The sequence below is a fragment of the Anarrhichthys ocellatus genome, unplaced genomic scaffold (assembly GCF_004355925.1).
Source record: "Anarrhichthys ocellatus isolate YVR2014 unplaced genomic scaffold, GSC_Weel_1.0 scaffold27, whole genome shotgun sequence".
Lineage (NCBI taxonomy): Eukaryota > Metazoa > Chordata > Actinopteri > Perciformes > Anarhichadidae > Anarrhichthys > Anarrhichthys ocellatus.
The window spans coordinates 4,280,299-4,298,395 of NW_022280057.1; the positions used below are offsets into that span (position 1 = coordinate 4,280,299).

At 42.7% G+C, this 18,097-nt stretch overlaps 1 protein-coding gene across 3 annotated transcripts in view; it reads right to left on the minus strand.

Moving 5' to 3' along the window:
- The window catches only part of mid2 (midline 2), a 132,332-nt gene that overhangs the window by 52,647 nt on the left and 61,588 nt on the right, over positions 1–18,097 (minus strand). For all 3 annotated transcript variants that reach the window (XM_031862711.1, XM_031862709.1, XM_031862710.1), the window contains one exon: positions 11,622–12,523. In XM_031862711.1, coding sequence (XP_031718571.1) covers positions 11,622–12,467 — 846 coding nt within the window. In that variant the 5' untranslated portion in view covers positions 12,468–12,523. The remainder of the gene's footprint in view (positions 1–11,621; positions 12,524–18,097) is intronic.

The window sequence follows — 18,097 nt, forward strand, 5'->3', positions numbered from 1 at the left end:
AGGCGGCACCTTGCATGGTAGCCCATGTCACCACAGCCCATGTGTATACTAAATGGGTGTGAATGGGTGTGAATGATGACATGGAGTGTAAAAGCGCTTTGAGTGGACGGAAGACTAGAAAAGCGTCCATTTACTATTACTTTTATTCATTATTGTAATACTTACTTAAGCTGACAGGTCAATGAAGAAAATATTAGCAATTTTCACTTCCAAGAAAATCATTTTTAATGCATGGGCTGTGATCTGTATCTTGTCTGTGTGTGTGTATGTGTGTGCGCTTGTGACCATTTCATGCATCTTTCAAGCCATCTTTATGCCATAGCTACTGTAAGATAAGATATGAATGGTGATGTTTCTACTGTATGCATGACCTGAGATGTAACTGTGTCTCTCTGTGGAGCTTTAGTAGACAGAGAGCTGAATGCTGCTGTCACCACCGTGCTGGCCAGAGAGGATAGATGATGTGTCCCTTTTTAGAAGCCATAAAAGAGGCCCTGCAAGTGTCCCGCTTTTAGAGGGAGCGCAGCATCGTTATTTTGTTCTCAATCTTTATGTCACATGAATTGAGGAAGCTAACGGGTAACTCTAATTGTCCAAAGTCAATTTATGGTCATATTGTCCTTCTGCTACGCGGCTGTAAAATCTTTTAAACCTGAATGACGTGTACATCTTGGACCAACTCTGCCCGATGTTGCACCTCACAGAAGAGGTCAACAGTGCATGCTGTGGAGGAATACAGGCCTGAACTGCTGAATACATGGAAGCAGAGAGTATTTTTTTAAATGTTTAATCTAAACACAGCCATTTTGTATTTTGCCACAACAATGGTTGTATTTTCTAGACAGATTGACTTTAATTTTCTGGTTCAGCTCCAATATGGAAGTGTTTGGAACATAATAATCAGGGTAGATGAGTAATTACAATTTCTTTTCTGTCTCTTTTCTTAAGTCAATTCCTCAGGATAGAGAGCAATACAAATGCAACTGCATAAAATGCAGATACGTATATATTCAGAATATATTAAAAAACTTTAACTTTAACACTGGCATATACAAAAGTCATCAACAAAAGAAATCTCCCGCAACAATATGTTGCACGGATTAGAGGCAGTGGCTTCTTTTAGATCTGCCTGTCGTACATACAGCACTTCCTGGCTTCCTACATTATGAGTGTCACTGTGTTAGATCTCATCGTTGTGTGTGTGTGTACGTGCGCTTTGAGAGAGAATGTGCTTGTTTCAGGAAGCCAAAGATTCATGGGAATGGAATGAAGAACATTTCTGTCCGAGGCAGCTGTGTGTCTGAGACGGAGCGAGATGCCGGAGAACAGTGTGGGAGACTGAAATTCTCCTCAGCCAGTCAAAACAACACACACAAAGACAACTTTATGGATGCGAGATATGTTACACTACAGAGATGGGACAACTTAAGGCAACTTAAAAAGAATGTACCCTCAACATTTCAATGACATTTTTAAACATCCAAAACATTCTTGCATATTTCTTGAACCAAACAATCACTTGGGTTTCTCCATCTATCTTTCCATTTCACAGTCCTACACTTGTACAAAAGAATACGAATTTTCATCAAACCTGAATATCAAATGCTAAACTTTTTCCTGTAGGGAAACTATGTCTGCTGCTGTAAACTGAAAGTCAATTAAATTATTAAACAAAGACTGCCCATGGGGAAGAGCCATTTGGGGAACAGTTGGGGCTTTTTCAAGGGAATTCATCAGTTTAACATTCGCCAACATTTCTTTTTGATCAATTCTTCTCCCATATTTCACGTTTCTTTCCTTAAACTCTTGTGATTTTGAACTAAGCTAACTTATTCCTCGCTGACTGACCTTCACAGAGAAGCAATCTTCGCTGTTAATGTATTGGGATTGCTTAAGCTGTCTTGTTGCTGCATCAGTGACATGAAAGACAAAAACATAACTCAATTTATGAGATGATGTTGAGCAAAGTGTGACTGTAAGCAGATAGGCAAGGTTGCTTCCTCACTAACTCGAGGAGCTGTGCGTATTTGGCCTACGTCCAGTTTGGGTAATTTAGCGCTCTAAGCACCCAGTGTCATTGAGTTCTTCACCTCTCTGCTGAAAGGGAAATTATGCGATTTACATTACAAGCAGTTGCAACAGTGAAGCTGCAAAAAAAAAAAGGAAATCAGCTGTCTTGGAGCCAAAACTGAAGTGGACAGAGCCACTGCCTTCCAAAAATGAAAAGCACTCCACAATGAGAATGACTATCGAGAGCGACTATCACCAAGTAGTCAAACATTCTTTCCTAGATTAGAGGGAATGATGCAAATGAGGCTTGTTTTGCTACCAGTTATCAACCGCAAAAAGAGTTTGTAACCTGATTTCAACCCACATGACTAGATGACCTAGGCAAAGGACCTACTGGGTGCTTTTAAGTTTCTATCCTTCAGGCGGAGTCACACTTCCATCAATGACGCAGGTTTGCACTGGTTTAGCTAGCAATGTTCAGTCAGCAAGCTTCTAGCGCTACCATTTTCTGGAGTGACTAAATCTTTAAACTGCCATGATAATTGATGATGAAAACACAACACTGATATATTACCACCCTGTAGAGATGATATAGTGGACATGTTAGCAAACAGTTTCCCATTTATACACCCAGGAGACACGGAGCAACAATAGCAATTTCAAATTCTTTCAGCTCTGTTTTGGTCTCCACCCACTCCTGAGGGAAATATCTGGCACATTAGCTGCTAAATGCTCCCCTATGTCCACCCACCGGCTAGTCGCTAGCTTTGTATGTCTGCTATTTGGTGCTGGGCAGGTAGTGTACAGTGAGTCAGAACGTTGCCTGCTATGGCCGAAAATTACACAGATGAGAGAGAAGAGAGTGAGCTAAAACAAGTTGGGGGCCATTTAAACAAAACAATGAGTTGAAAGATTCTCGTAGAGCTGATGGGAACTGCAAAGTTAGGCGATAATTATCTGTGGATTTGCCTCAATAAATGACACCTTTCACATTATAAACAGTTATTACATCCATTGTTAAAGTAAAAATATTTATGAAGCAGCTTAAAATGCACACTTTAAAAGTCACAAAGTGCATATTTAATTTTAGAACAACTGACTGTGGTTATAGGCTGAATATCCAGTACAATTGCTTGAAATTCACTCTTCAAAATTTAGATAATAGAGATGATTCAATGCTGAAAAATATTATTAATTATTAACCTATTACTATTCCCTGAGTGAAGCTCAGAGAATATTAACCACCGGGGTTATTTTAAGTTTGGGGATGAACCAGAGGTCCCCGTTGTCCTCATGCCAGTGAAGACGTGCTGTTGATCTCACACTGGTGTCGTTAGGTCAAACTAAGTGTTTTCCCAGTGGCGACACACTGTTTCTGCCTGGCAGCCTCACAACAGGACACAGAACTCATCAGGCACACAGCGGCATGCAAAAAGGAAGTGTGTGTGCACAGACACCAAAAACATGCCAAAAATGAGACAACAGACAGTCACCCAATGTGCCTTCAGCCTCTGTGTGTATACATGCACACATACATACTTCTGTGTACTTCTATCTGACATTCCAGAGTCAGTATAAATATTCCTGTTATGCTTCATTGTCTTGTCCACTGTCCCTGAGCCACAAACCAAAACAGCTTCTGGAGGACCTGAAAAATCTCTGGTATGATTAAAATTAGTGGATTTTAGTGGAAGCTTTTTACATGTTTCCAAGTCCCGCAGGGACACTGAAATGTAATTTCTAAATCAAGTAATGTTCAGAGACTGCATGTGTCATCAGTTTCCCGAAGCATAGCCCCTCCCTTTCCCTCATATAAATGTGATCTGTGCTCGGGATTGTTGCACATTAATACCAGGGAGTGCTTATTCATCAGATATTACAGCCAAATAATGTGGCACTATATGAAGGGTTGGGATCAAAATGCTTAGAAGCCAGTGCAAAGATAACATCAGCATGCATAGATGAGTTTCCACTGTTGGTTAATGTGTAAATCCTCTTACGTTGTGGTGTGTAGCTGCAAGACATCTGACTAAAACACATAAATAGTGATGGGTTTTATGATTTGCTGTGCATTATGACAAACCATGTTGAACAGTGGATACATGAATAAAGCAACAAAGAGAGACGGTATATCATTTTTTAAGAACAGACACAACATACACGTAAATTCAGGCATGCTCCGATGCATCGTAAATATACATATAGTATGTTTTTAGGGTGGATGCCACACAAATCCAAAAGTTGTATTTATCAGCTTCTTAGTTAAAATGATTTTTCTTGAGTGTCAAAAGAGTCAGAGGCTCAGCTAAGCTTTGCTATGTTGTCAGCTTCCAACAGCTTTACACTAAAATACACGCAGCACAAGCCTCCAACTGCCTGAATTTCAGTTTCAAGCCTCGTAAAAAAGGCCAAAAAAAAAAAGAAGTGGCAAAAAGGCAGATGAAAAAGAAAGAGAGGGTGGAAAATCGAGCAGGGTTCAAACAGTATGGATTTACAGGTCAATTATTGGGATACAGGCTGATGGTCCTAAATATTTTGTGCTGATATTCAGTTGTTTTTTTTAAGTTGACTATTTTCATGCAAAAAAGAAAAAAGGGTTTACTTAGGAATTTTATCCTTGGGACACTAAAACAATTGGGAAATTCTTTAAGGCTTGCAGACCAAACATGCATATTTCATAGGCTTTCATAGAAAAACAAGTTAAACAAGTTATTTAAAATAAATGAAATTGAGTGAATAAATTAAAGGTGCTATATACAAGATTGGGAGCATTTCTATGAACTCAAAGGCTCTCTACGTGGTGATGGCTGAGCCTGCGGCTTGCAGCTAACGGTGCTCGCAGATAACGGTGTTAACAGTGCAAACAACGGCAAAAGTAATGACAGGGATAACAGTGTTAATCTGAGGAGGAACCAGAGGGTGGACGCTACACTTCCGCAACGATGCAGTTGGTCGGGACCGCGTCATCAGCTGTGATCACTTTATGAGCGCAGTGCAGAGCGGCGGCTATGAATGAACCAGTGGGGCAAGCTCACATGCACTAAAAGCCTGCGTGGCCGGCTGGGCTATGTCAACAAAGCTAGGAGAAGCTCAGATAACAACCCACACAGAGGAAGACTCCACTATCTCTTTTTATTTTAATACATATTGAATTTAGCACCTTTAAGTATACATTGCAGAGAAAATTGAAAGTTTTTTCTGTCATGAAACTCAATTTTAAAGATGATGAACAACACTGATTTGCAGATAAATACCTTAGGAGTGCCCTTAGTCTGTATCACACTATAGCTGCCTCAACTGTGAATAACAAGGACCCAGCTACTAAAATGAACCCTGCTCTGACTTTATGGAAGGAAAGCGAGGGGAGGATGGGGCATCAATGGATAAATTTGTACATATCTTTCAAACATATACACAAAACTCAGATGAGTAATGCCGGTTATATGCCATTTTTCGCATAGCATTGTATCACTGCAGACACCAAAGCTCTTAAAAGCTTTCCACTTTCTCTCTGCATAAATTGTGCATATGCATGATGCAGTGCCTGGGAGTGACTTGATAAGCTTTTTTTTTCTTTTCATGACCCATTTAATTTCATGATAGGCTGGCGTGACATATTTTCACAACACATGCATGAGGCATTGACAGTAGTGAAGTACAGGCACTCGCTCGTGCACAAACACACACATTCACGCTCGCTACCCGATGTTAATGCACGTAGGCATAGAAGTGGCGCACACAGACTCTAAAAGCTTTCTACTACATCCTTGGTGGTTCCGTCAGCATGACTAAGTGTGCTCCATCTCACACTGTTCTCCAGATAGAGAGCCATGATTTCCCCTGGCACCTCACACTCAGCTCCCAATCACTCCACATATGTCAGAGGTAATAGCATCTGCCACTACACACCGACATGTGCTCGCAGGTGCGTGCACACACACACACACACACACACACACACACCTGTAGATACTGCCCACAGGTACACATATTTGAAGGCAAGCATATACCCTCCCACACACAAACACACTGGAGGGCTGAGTCTCCCTCTCACCAGCAATATGCTGCTGCAGCAGCGTATGTGGGTTTGTGGGCGGAGAGGAGTGGTGTTACCTAAAACAAGGCAGATTGGCCAGGGGCCAAATGATGGAGAGGGAGGAGAGAGAGAAACAGAGTGACAGAAAGCAGGTGGGAAGGATGATGTTCATGTGGCTGCATGCAAAACAGAGAAAGTGAGAGAAATTTAGTGACAGAGGGGGAGGACAGCTGCAGAGAGAGTGTGGGGTCAGACTGTGCACGAGGAAAAAAGATGAGAAATTAAGAGTTGGTGTGCATGAAGAATTCAGCTTGGTTGAGAACTTGACATCGCTGCCTTTTGATTTCCTCTTATAATCAATAGTTAGTGTTTGGCGTACAATCAGATTAGGTGAGCTGAACTGTATTTCGCATATTTGCCTGTATCTGTGTTTGTGTGTGTGGCAAGAGTCAGAACGTACATTTGTGGGTTATGGATGCGATGTGTGTGTCTGTGTGTGCGTGATCATGCACACATGCAGAAGCTCACCTCTGGATTTAGCAAAGCAAATGGGTGTAAATACAGCGGAAGTGGAGTCAGCAGCAGGAGAAGGCATGATGCACACATCGCACAGAAAAAGAGTTAGACAGGGCCTCAAGGAGCTTAGAAGGGGGGAAGTAGAAGACGGGGGGTGAGGGGGGTGTGAAGGAAGAAAACGGTGAAGATAAAGGGAAAGAAGCATGGCTGGAGGGACAGAAGGAATTGAAGAGAGGGGAGAGTTAGAGAGCAAAAGTTGGAGAGGAGAGGAGAGGGGGGGGGTGTCAGTGTGCTATGGCTTGCCTCTTTCCAAAACAGGAATTAATCCAATAATCACTGGAAAATGTTTTGCATATTTCTTCATTCTTCTCATATACATAGTCTATCATCTGGCACGAGTATGCGTGAGACCTGCCAAGACCTTGGAGACACACACACACACACACACACACACACACACACACACACACACACACACACACACACACACGCGCAACAAATCCCATTGCTGAAGGGTAAGTGCACATGGGATGCCACCGAGAGTTGAAGATCCAGAGTCTTTAAGTTTATCTGCTGCTTTTTTCAAGTGTTGTGTGAGTGTCACAAATGTCAGCAGCCCTGCTGTAGGCTTTGCCACCGTGGCAGCTCAGTACTTGATGCCAATGCACACACACTTCAAACCCTCAAGAGCCTTTTAGAGTCAGTAAATTAACTGCCAGTAATAGAGAAGAGAAGACAAAGACTTCTTAAACTAGTGATGTGAGCTATTGATCATTGCTCTCCATTTATTATTATGTTTTTGTTCAGTTTCTTTCCCATCTTACTGTCTCTCTCCCTGTCTATCGGCTTCTCCCTTGCCACTTATTTTTTTTCATTCGGGTGTCTTTCTTCGATCAAATAATGACTACTGTGTGATGTTTTGGTGCTGGCCAGCAAGTGAGTGAACTAGCACACAAACTTGTCGTCACAAGAGCTACAAGGTTACTTTACAGACAATGGCCGTCATACAAGAACCTTTAGAACGAACAGATTTGTTATTAAGTGCTAGGTACCACGGATTTTGGAGAATGTGCAGCATTTACCAATTTTCTCGTAATTTAAATTTTGTATTATGAATGAACACAATTTACAAGTGGTCCAGACCTCATGTGAAATCAATCTGGTGTTAACCAAGCCCACGTTTCTCACTAGTTGATTCTATATTTCATTACTATAAACCCTATATAAATTACACTTCATAATCATGATCACATTATCCTGTTTGACGCTGTAATTTCAATTATAGGCTAATATAACCCTAAATGTATTTATACAGGCTAACAATATCACCATCAATATAAAGTGGCTATTGATGCCATTGTATAACACAAAAAACATCAATATGAACGTTTCAAAATGTAAAATGACCCCCTTTCAATGCAGTCATCGATCGCCTTGCTGTGGCAAAACGTTTTTCATATCCAACCATTTCTTCTTTATTTCAGTGACAGTATGACCCTCAGGTGACACGGCATTGACAGCACTCGTTTTATTCCCCCTTGCCTGGGCTTTAGTAGGTCCCTTAATTCAGCTGCTAACGCTGTTAAAAGTTATGGATCTTCAAAAGCAGGACTTCAATATAGGATATATGGGGCAGGACTCGCGAGGTATTATTGGCCGTTACTTATGCTAATCAGCAATTGTCATGAACATGTGCTCATATTTAACGCACAGATGGCATTCCTCATGTTTACGCGGGTCATTGTTACAGTTATCTGAAGCTAGGAGCGTTTGCTGAATCTGACAGCACACTTGTAAAGCCCAACATCACTGAAAGCCTGGGATACCAGACAAGAACTTTTATTGCTGGTCTGCATATCTTTTTCACAAGCGTCTGCTCTTTTCAGACGTTCTTTTTTATTTTTTATTTTAAAGGAAGAATTCAACATTTTGAAATCCGTTTGCTCGCTTGACTAAGATCGACTAAGATCAATACCCCAATCATGTCACATGGTAAATATAGGCCTAAAACAGCCTGTTAGCTTTGCTAAGCACTGCAAATGGGAGAAATCTAGTCTGGCTCTGTCAAAAGCTAACGATATCTGCCTACCAGCACCTCTAAAGCACACTAATTTCACACTTTATACCTCATTTGTTTAATCTGTATAAAAAACAAACCACAGGGTTATGTGTGGGACTATCTCTTGGCCGGGAACAGCAACTTTCTGGTGTCACTGCTTATTGCCTGGCAAATGCTACCAGCCAAAAAACAAAAAGTCTAAGTGCTAAACAAGGCTGACATGCTGCTGGTTCCAACTATATAGCTTCAGTACAGAGAGTGATCTTAAGCATACTTTCCAAAAGCCCTTTAACAAACAGATCCCAACATAAATGGAAACACAAAAGGATTCGTCTGAAAGGGAAAAAATGACAATCTCAGTTACAATCTTCCAGGATTGGAAATTGGACTTCTTCCCCTTGCAACAGTGTTCATACTTTAAGATGGCAACTACACTATTCTCACGTACCTATACTTATGTATCCAAGTGAGACTGTTCACTTAAAAAAAATCACATATTCAGTACTTCTGCAAAACCTCTGCTTTGCATCTTCGCATTAATAAATGCAAATTAACCTGAATGTAGAACTTTTAATTTATGACCAGTCATGAACCTTGTGGTAGACCTACAATGTTGCAATTTCACTTTTGGGGTTACACTGTTCACATTACAGACAAAAGACCAAAATCCTTTGCTGAGAGCACACAACACACACTTCAGCTCCTTACTGTTGTCTACCCGGCCTCTGATCGGGGTTGTTAGGCTGCCACAAAATTACACTAATGAACCACAGACTCTTCCAAAGCAGCAGGGATGAGACATTCACCGCTATAACAGAACGTTGTATGTTAGCTGGAAGTGGTTTCAGTGGCTCTGATGGTGTGAAAACAAATACAAATCTAGAGTGTAGTACCTTTTAAGCTGCAGTCTTTTAAAATGATCAAAAAAAAGACTGTTACCAAGGTTTGCCAATTATAAGGCACAAATGTCTTTGCCTCTGAGCAAAGAGCTCTGCTCATCAGCTGCCTGGGGAATTGACTCACTTCCCTGCAGTTTCAGCAGCGGCACATTCTTCTTCAGCGCTGAAACTTGTTGGCATTTTCTTCCCTGAAATATCCGACCTCCTTGCCCAAGGGAAGCTTACCTTCCCCTTAATGTGTGAGCAATCATTTAGTGGCAGAGCAGCTCCCAGCGTACACAGCAGACAGAGGAAGTAATGTGAAGGGTAATCCAGAGGTCAGAGATCAAATGGAGTGAGGCGGGGTCAAACAGAGGCAACTGAGCGCAATTATTAAGCATGACTGACGTGTGGCCAATTAGAAGAGCTGAACGGGGCATTGCAGAACACTCTTCAATAACAACATATAGTCACATATGACTGAAAAAACAATTAAGAGCGTGATTCACTAAATACAAGTCTTACAAAGACACAGAGAAAAGGGAGAATGCAGTGGAAGACACACAGCCCTTTCTGACCTACATCTTCCATGATTAGCTATGCACAAGTAGGACTTCCTCTCCTTCGCCTTGCCACGAGTGAGAAGAAGATTATAAGTTAGCTGCCACTGCCGCTGGTGAGCTGAGCCGGAGCTTGAACTGGAGCTGGTCTCCTCCCAGATTTGGGGTTGATTGGGGATTTCAAAGTCAAGCAAGTTCAAAGCATTGGCTGGGGAACGTTCAAAAGAACCACAGCTAGGAGAGGAGAGGAAAAGGAGGGGGAGAGCTAGCTAGCTACTTACAGTAAACTCTCCCACAGTCTGTAGAGAAGGCATTGGCAGAAAAGGGGAGGTGTAAATGCTAGTGAAAATAAACTCTGCGCTCCGGTGGGTTAAGTCGATGTGAGGTGCTGAGCAGGTGGAATTTTGCTGACATGTTGATGCAAAACTGAAAGTGAGAGCCAGAAGGTTTTGGTAGCAAAAATCATAAATAATACAGAACGTGGGATTGCATTTTTACTGAATCACACCATGTGATGGATTTTTGTTGTACATGGAATGTTAACAACGTCTCCGGAAACGTTGCCAGCCCATTCTCACACCCACAATTTTGTACTGTAGAGTGACAAAATAAAGCCTAAATGTAAGACCATTAAAATTGAATCAGCCTACAAACACACTTTTCTACAGATGAGGCCCTAAAACCGCCAATGTAGTGCTTTCTCAAGTATTTATTTTATCTCTGTGTGCTACTTAATGCCATTCATTTGACACCATGACAATCAAACCATGGCAACACCCTTGCACCCTGGGGACAGGGACTTAAATAATCAATTAATTTTAGTTGTGCTGGTGTAAAATCAGTTACACTGCAAGCTTCTGTGATAATGTTTTATTTTGGATAAAGGGTGCACACAGAGGTATGTAAACAGACACACTTGTGCTAAAAGTTTTTAGGCCAGCTGATGAGACTGGCTGCTTTAGGTCTTTAGTGGTGGAATTAGCTCCAGTTAGTGCCTCTCTCTTTTGTTTTTCACCCTGATTCAGCAGTCCTGGACTTTACGCAGAGCCTCTGAAAGCTCAGTGGCCACAGGGAATGCCAGCTCATCGACTATTATAATGACGGCGTTCCTATTGCTCTCCGTCTCTCTCTGCCCTTCTCGCTCTTTCTGTTCCCCCATTTGTCTTTCTGTCCTTCTTGCTAAACAAAGACTGGTGTGAGTGGATATGATGCAATTGTGGCAGTGCTGAAAGTTCATAGTAAACAGAAATGCACAGAGTGAACATCCCCAAGGTAGGAATGGATGGATTAAAGATTTTGCTGTTTGGTAAACTGCAAACAAAGATATCATATTCAATGTTGCAGGCTATAAATGACAAACTCTTTGTGAGAATGGGAATAAGCTCCCAAGCTCAACAGTAAATCATAAGTCTTTTTCAATCAAATCTTGTTCCAGATGGTGACTTACCTCGGTTCTGTGACACACAAGTCAAACAACATTATATAAGAGCAGTACAAAGAAATTGTTGCTGATATGACATTATCGCATGCTTTGTAAACGGAAAAGGACAAAGAGGACTAACCTTCAGCTTATCAAAGCGTTCAGTGAGTGAGGACACCTGGTGCTCTCGGTGGCGCCCCACCAGCTTGCAGAGGGCACAAATGAGCTGGTCATCCACCAAGCAGTACATGTTGACCTTCTCATTCTCGTGCTCCAGGCAGGTCAGGCCGCGGATGTGGGTGTCTGGCACCGGCTCCACCAGGCGGTGGCTGGTGAACGGCTTCTTGTTAGGGTGCGTTGCGCGGAGGCAGCGGTCGCAGTATGACACCTCACACGTGACGCACGTCTTGACAGCCTCACGCGGCGGATCCTGCTCACAGAACTGGCAGCTGATGCGTGGATCCATTTTAGCAACAACAGCTGGGCTGTGGTTTGCGTTGGTGTGGTTGGTGTGATTGGTGTGGTTGGCGTGGTTGGCGTGATTGGCGTGCGGGTGGGAGTGGCTGGAAGTGGCCGGGCTGCCGCGGGCGCTGCTTCCACTTGTGCCACCACCACCGCCGCCGCCAATCGTCCCAGCTATTGGACCGCTAATGGTGGCGGTGTAGGGCCGCTGCGGCTGCAGGCGCCGGCTCTCAGTGGGGGAATTGGGGCCGCTAAGGGAGGCCTTTTGAAAGCGGTCAATGATGTTCTGCAGCGTCACATTGCGCTTAAGGCCCTCCAGGCCGCGGTGATTCAGCGTGATGACGTAACGACAAGTGGGGCACTGAAAGGCCGATATGGACTCGAGGGGCTTGCTGGTGGAGCAGTGAGACACCAGGATGCGGTGGGCACAGTTAAAGCACAGGCTGTGGGCGCAGGGCAAGAGCAGGGGATCTTCAAACAACTCCAGGCAGATCGGGCAGGTCAGCTCAGACTCCAGTGTTTCCATCTTCAGTTGAACCAATCTAGAGGTGACATCAAAACCCACGGAAGCTGGCAGATCACCTGCATGAAGAAGAAAGATATATGCATGAGAATTCACTGCTACACATTACGTAGGCCCCTAATTACAGTAGGAGCTTCAACTTTACTGCACTTTCGTTCCCTGGCTATCTTTTATTGAATGCAACAGAGGAAAGTGTAGGTAAATCATCAATTTGCCCATTCAACCATTTCTGATTTTAGCTGAATCGGTCATGCAGAGCTGTATCAGAAGAAGAGGAACGACTTCACGACCAGGGAGGATACAGGTTAACTGAATAGTAGGGAAGAAGAACAAAGAAATGGAGCGAAGAGAACGCTAGAGAAAGAGAGAGACAGATTCTTAGCAGAGATGGACTCTTAACCTTACATTTTTGAACTTTTCATTCTTTCTCGTACGTTTCATTGCCATCTCCCTTTGTCTATTTTTCATGGCTTCCTTGGTAAGATCAGCTTGACTTATCAAGCAATAAACACTCCGAGGACATTTAAACCTTTAAACCATCATCCCAAAAACAATTTCAAGTGGGGCAGTGAAAACGGGGCCTGAGCTATACACAAAGATTGATTTCAGATCCTCCGCGTCTTTCTCCAAGCCCTCCAACTCTCAGCACCTTGTAGCCTACATATCAAGCTGTCTCCCCTGGGTGGCCTTAAAACCACTGACATGAGAAATCACCAATAACCCCCACACTCACTGATTCAGTTGTATAGTAGCACAGCTTGCAGTGGCTCCCCATCCTTTTAAAGAAACAAAGCAGGCACCGTGAAACTACAGTATTAAACTGGACGACCCCCGATAGCTGACAGGAACAATTTCATTAGTTGAGGTTTGTTCCTGAAAGACTGCCATCGTCTCCCTCTGCGCCAGTCATTTAGGATGACTGGGTTTTACTGGTTATGACTAATCAAAAAGTTCACCTCCAGGACAAGGATTAAACTTCTGGGAGTGAGCTCTGACGCTTAGGTCATCGTGTACAGGACTATGAAAAACCTTGTAACGCAGAGGTGAAAAACTATCAAGAAAAGGGCAGCAGATACAAAGGAAACTAACATTTTTGAGATAGTCTAAAGACACAATTTCAAAGTAAGGAAGTGAAATGATATGAGTGTGCACAGTGGCTGCTTATCAGTAGGTTTATCCAGTTACCGTTCATTCAGCTTCCTGGTTTTCCAACACCGAAAATCAAGCACCTTTAAACACAGTCACAGTCTGCATTTCATTTTTGTTCAACATCCCAATATTTTTGGCCTGGCTGGTTCTTTGTCAATACAGAAAAAAAAATTTGATGTCCCTGAAGATTAAAATGCTGAATTTTGTTTTGCATTTACGAGTTCACAAGGTGATGTCGTCAATTTGTTTCTATTGTCTAACCAATGGTCCAAAAGCTTGAGATTTTAAATATGATAAAGAAAAGCATCAGATCCTAACATTTCAGAAGCTAAAACAAGAAAATATTTGGCACTGCTGCTTGAAAACACCTGCAATGATTAGTCAATTATCAAAATATTTGCCAATCAATTTTCTGTTGATTGACTAATCGATTAAACGCTGCAGCTTCACTAAAAACAAGTATATGACGGTAATCGGTTAACTCCAGACAAATAAATTCACAACTTTTGTCAAAACATGACGCTGAAGTGTGGCTTTGTCCTCTTATCGACTATGCAATTACCCATATTATGGTATATTGAGTTAGCTCTGCCATTCACAGCCTATTTCTAATAACTTTATTGTGCTGTGACACTTTCCTCACTTGGTAGGGTGAATTCAGATGCATCGAGAACTACACAACTTCCCATAATCCCTGAGACCAGCAAAGTACAAGCTGGAGACATGACTATACAGAAACAGAACTCAAAGGATCAAACTCATTTGCACTAACAAAAGTCTCCTCCCTTCTGCTGCACCAAAAACCATGCCTTGACACTGAGCTGTGTTCAAAGCAAACATGATTTGAGCAGCAGCTAAGTGCTTGGAACGGCACTCAACTGAGGAAAGTAGTTCTATGCATGCAGCGGCTTCTTTACAAAGTTCATTATCTGGAAAGGAAACAAATAACTTCTCACATCCAATCATGCAGATATTACGCTGATGGGAGGCATTGTGCTGGGTTTGTGAGGCCGTATATGAGGTATTTGTCTATGAGAAAGCTGCGCGCACATGTGCACATAATGTCCTCCTCCAATATTCACCTTGGCTGCTATTTATCAGATGCTTTATGTGGTTGTTATCGCACAGCCTGGCTGTAGAAGTGATAAAGAGAGATCAGAGGCGAGCAACCGCAGTACGAGCAAGCGCGAGGTTCTGCTTCACCACGCCAACAATAGGTCTAATTTATCTCCCCTGTATCACATAAACATCGAACAAAAAGTTCGGAAATTAGTGTTTGGTAGATTATTTCTTTGTTGTAACAATGCTTCTTGGCAATACATTTTATACCGTTGGAAAGCCTCTTTATTTACCTTTTAAACGGTGCCCCATTTGTAAGGATCATGCATTTTTGGGATGAGCAGCACATGAAAAATTTGGCAAATCTTCTCTGCCAATGCCAAACAGCTTATTCTGCTGTTGCTATTGACCGTCAGGCCCGTTTGCGCTGGTGTCGGCAACACCTGCACTGGAACCTGAACATGTGGAGGAACGTTATGTTCAGCGATGAGTCCAGATTCTGCCTAAGGAAGTTGGATCGTAGGGTCAAAGTGTGAAGAAGACGGGGAGAAAGCTATGCTGATTGCTGCACCGATAGAGTAACACCTTTTGGTGGAGGCAGTGTGATGGTGTGGGGCGGCATCTCCATCACTGGAAAAACGAGGTTTGTCTTCATTGGAGGCAATCTCAATGCAGAGAGATATCGAGATGAGATTCTGCAACCAGTGGCAATCCCCATTTCTCCACAGTCTGGGACCAAACTCCATCCTCCAAGATGACAACGCTCGCCCCCACAGAGCGGTTTATCAGAGACTACCTCCAGAATTTAGGAGTAGAGGGAATGGTCCTGACCTCAACCCAATTGAACACTTGTGGGATCAGCTTGGGCATACTGTTCGTGCTAGAGTGACCAACACAACCACGTTGGCTGACAAATCCTGCTTGAGGAGTGTAATGCCATCCCACAGCAGTGTGTGAGCAGGCTGGTGACCAGCATGAGGAGGAGGTGCTAGGCTGTTGTGGCTGTGTATGGTTCTTCCACACGCTACTGAGGCTCCTGACTGTTTGTTAAATGAATAAATTGTAAAATTGCCAATATGTCTTGTTTCTTCCTTGTTACTGATAGACGTCAATCATCCAATCCATCAAACAACACCAAACAAGAGTCAATAGCAAATAAACAAATAAGCTGTTTGGCATTGGCAGAGAAGATTTGGCAAATTTTTCATGGCCGCAACCCATATACTCAGCTGTGCTGCTCATCCCAGAAATGCATGTTCCTTAGAAATGGGGCACCATTTGAAAGGTACATAAACAGGCTTTCCAACGGTATAACATTTATTGGCAAGAAGCATTGTTACAACAGAGAAATAATCTACCAAACACTAATTTCTGAACTTTTTGTTCGATGTTTAGTTGATAACCAGGGGCAGACGAATGGAAATAACCAAACCAGATTTGGGGGAGGTGATGAGGGGAGGCAAAGACAACCTTCAAGACCTTTTGATGACACGCAAGGCCACTGGCCCCTCTGATTGTCGGCTCAAGGTACAGATATGACAAAATTCTACTAACAAACCTCTAGGCTTTACACTTCATGTGATCATTAGTCCGTCATTTTTTTTGTTATTTACATTCAACCTGCAGCCATTTTTCAGTTGATACTTCGTTTCTCACATAGAAAACATTCTAGTTAATTCAGCAAGACAAACTACTTTGATTTATAGTTACACATTTTAATTATTTTAACAACAATAATCTGTAAAATCAAATGAGTAAATGATGGTACAACTTTCAAAGTGAGTGCGACCAATATTTTCACCAAGAATGAAGTTCTATGTCACTGAGAGCAGCTTTAGGCTGAGCAACAGGTCAGCTCTGTGTGACGGCTGGGCCAGTGGAATACGTCAACAACAGGAAACAAGGCCCACATTCATTAAGACTCTCGCGATACACATTGACTCAAGATCATCAGGTCATCGTACCATGTGAAACTGACTCTGGAATCAGGTCAAACTGATGCAACAAAGTACTGAAACGATCACCAAGGAGAAACTTCAAGTCAATCAATACTTTTGTTGTTGCACTTCAATCACTTTCTACAAATCCTGCCTCTCTGTTCATAAGTGTTAGACAAGTAAAACAAAGGAAGTCACACAAATCCCTCGATTCCCATCTTACTCACAGAAATAAACCGTACATCATCACAGTAAATATGCTGTGGGATTGTACGCCTGCCAGCAGAATCACAACCAGAAAACAATCACCTACTGTATATAGACAGAGATCGAAACAGAATACAAACCCTCAATTTATTAAGCTCATCTCATCAATAGAGTGGAGTGCATGACCCTCATCCTGGATGTGTATGCTGAATCAGTCTCCCTTTATTCCCGAGGACAGCGCCCAACAGCGCCGCTCATGCTGATGTTAATGTGACTGTGTTTAACGAAGCTTGGTGTTATAATTAACACCGAGCTTTAACACACCATCACCAGGCCCATTACACTTTAGCTGTGTCACTCTGGGGAGACAATGCCGGCTGAGCCACTTGGGGACTGAAACGCTAGCTTCATGGTGAAGGCGTTTCTTCTGCTGACAGGCTCGCACAGATACACACACACACACACACAGGCACACACACACACATTCACAAAAAATCCACACACACAGAGCCAGAGCCACACATTTACAAGCTCAAACTCTCTCTGTCTCGTTTCTCTTACTCTGCCATTCTTGTTATGGCGAAGTGTCCCATCTGGAAGCAGAACAGCTTGAGCTGGTGCTTGAGGAAAAACACAGACACACACACGCACATCACAGGCATACACACACGCAGGCGCACACACACACACACAGGCTCACACACACACACACACACACACACACACACACACATACACACACACACAGAGACAGACATAAAGCTGCGAGGCACTCACTCTGATCTATTGTTGTGCTGATTAATGTAGATTCTTAGGTCTCATTCAGAGCTTTTTCTTGTTGCAAAAAGATGAAAAACAACAACTCCACATTAGTCTGTCTGAAGAGGCAGGGTTAGATAAATAATTTTCTTTAGCACCCACATAACAGACGGTGAATTCTAATCGGCTCATGCTTTATACTTTTGCTTCTGACATCCTTTGAACAGGTGCAAGTCCACATCCTTACACAGAAAGCCTTTTCAGACCAATGACTTTGATGACTTAGACAACAATGCATTCAAGTCGGACACCCCAACAGCAGAACGCTGACTGTGGTTTGTCTCACGCTATAGGGTGCTTTATTTAAATAGTCAAAATGAGGACTTGTATGAGCTTAATGTAGTACAGCAGAGCTTACAATCATGCATCTGATGCCTGCTCAGGTCTTAAACAATCGAGCAGCTACCTTGCTACTGTGGAGGGCAACATTTTAAAGCCCATGACGGGTGCTGACAAACTGCT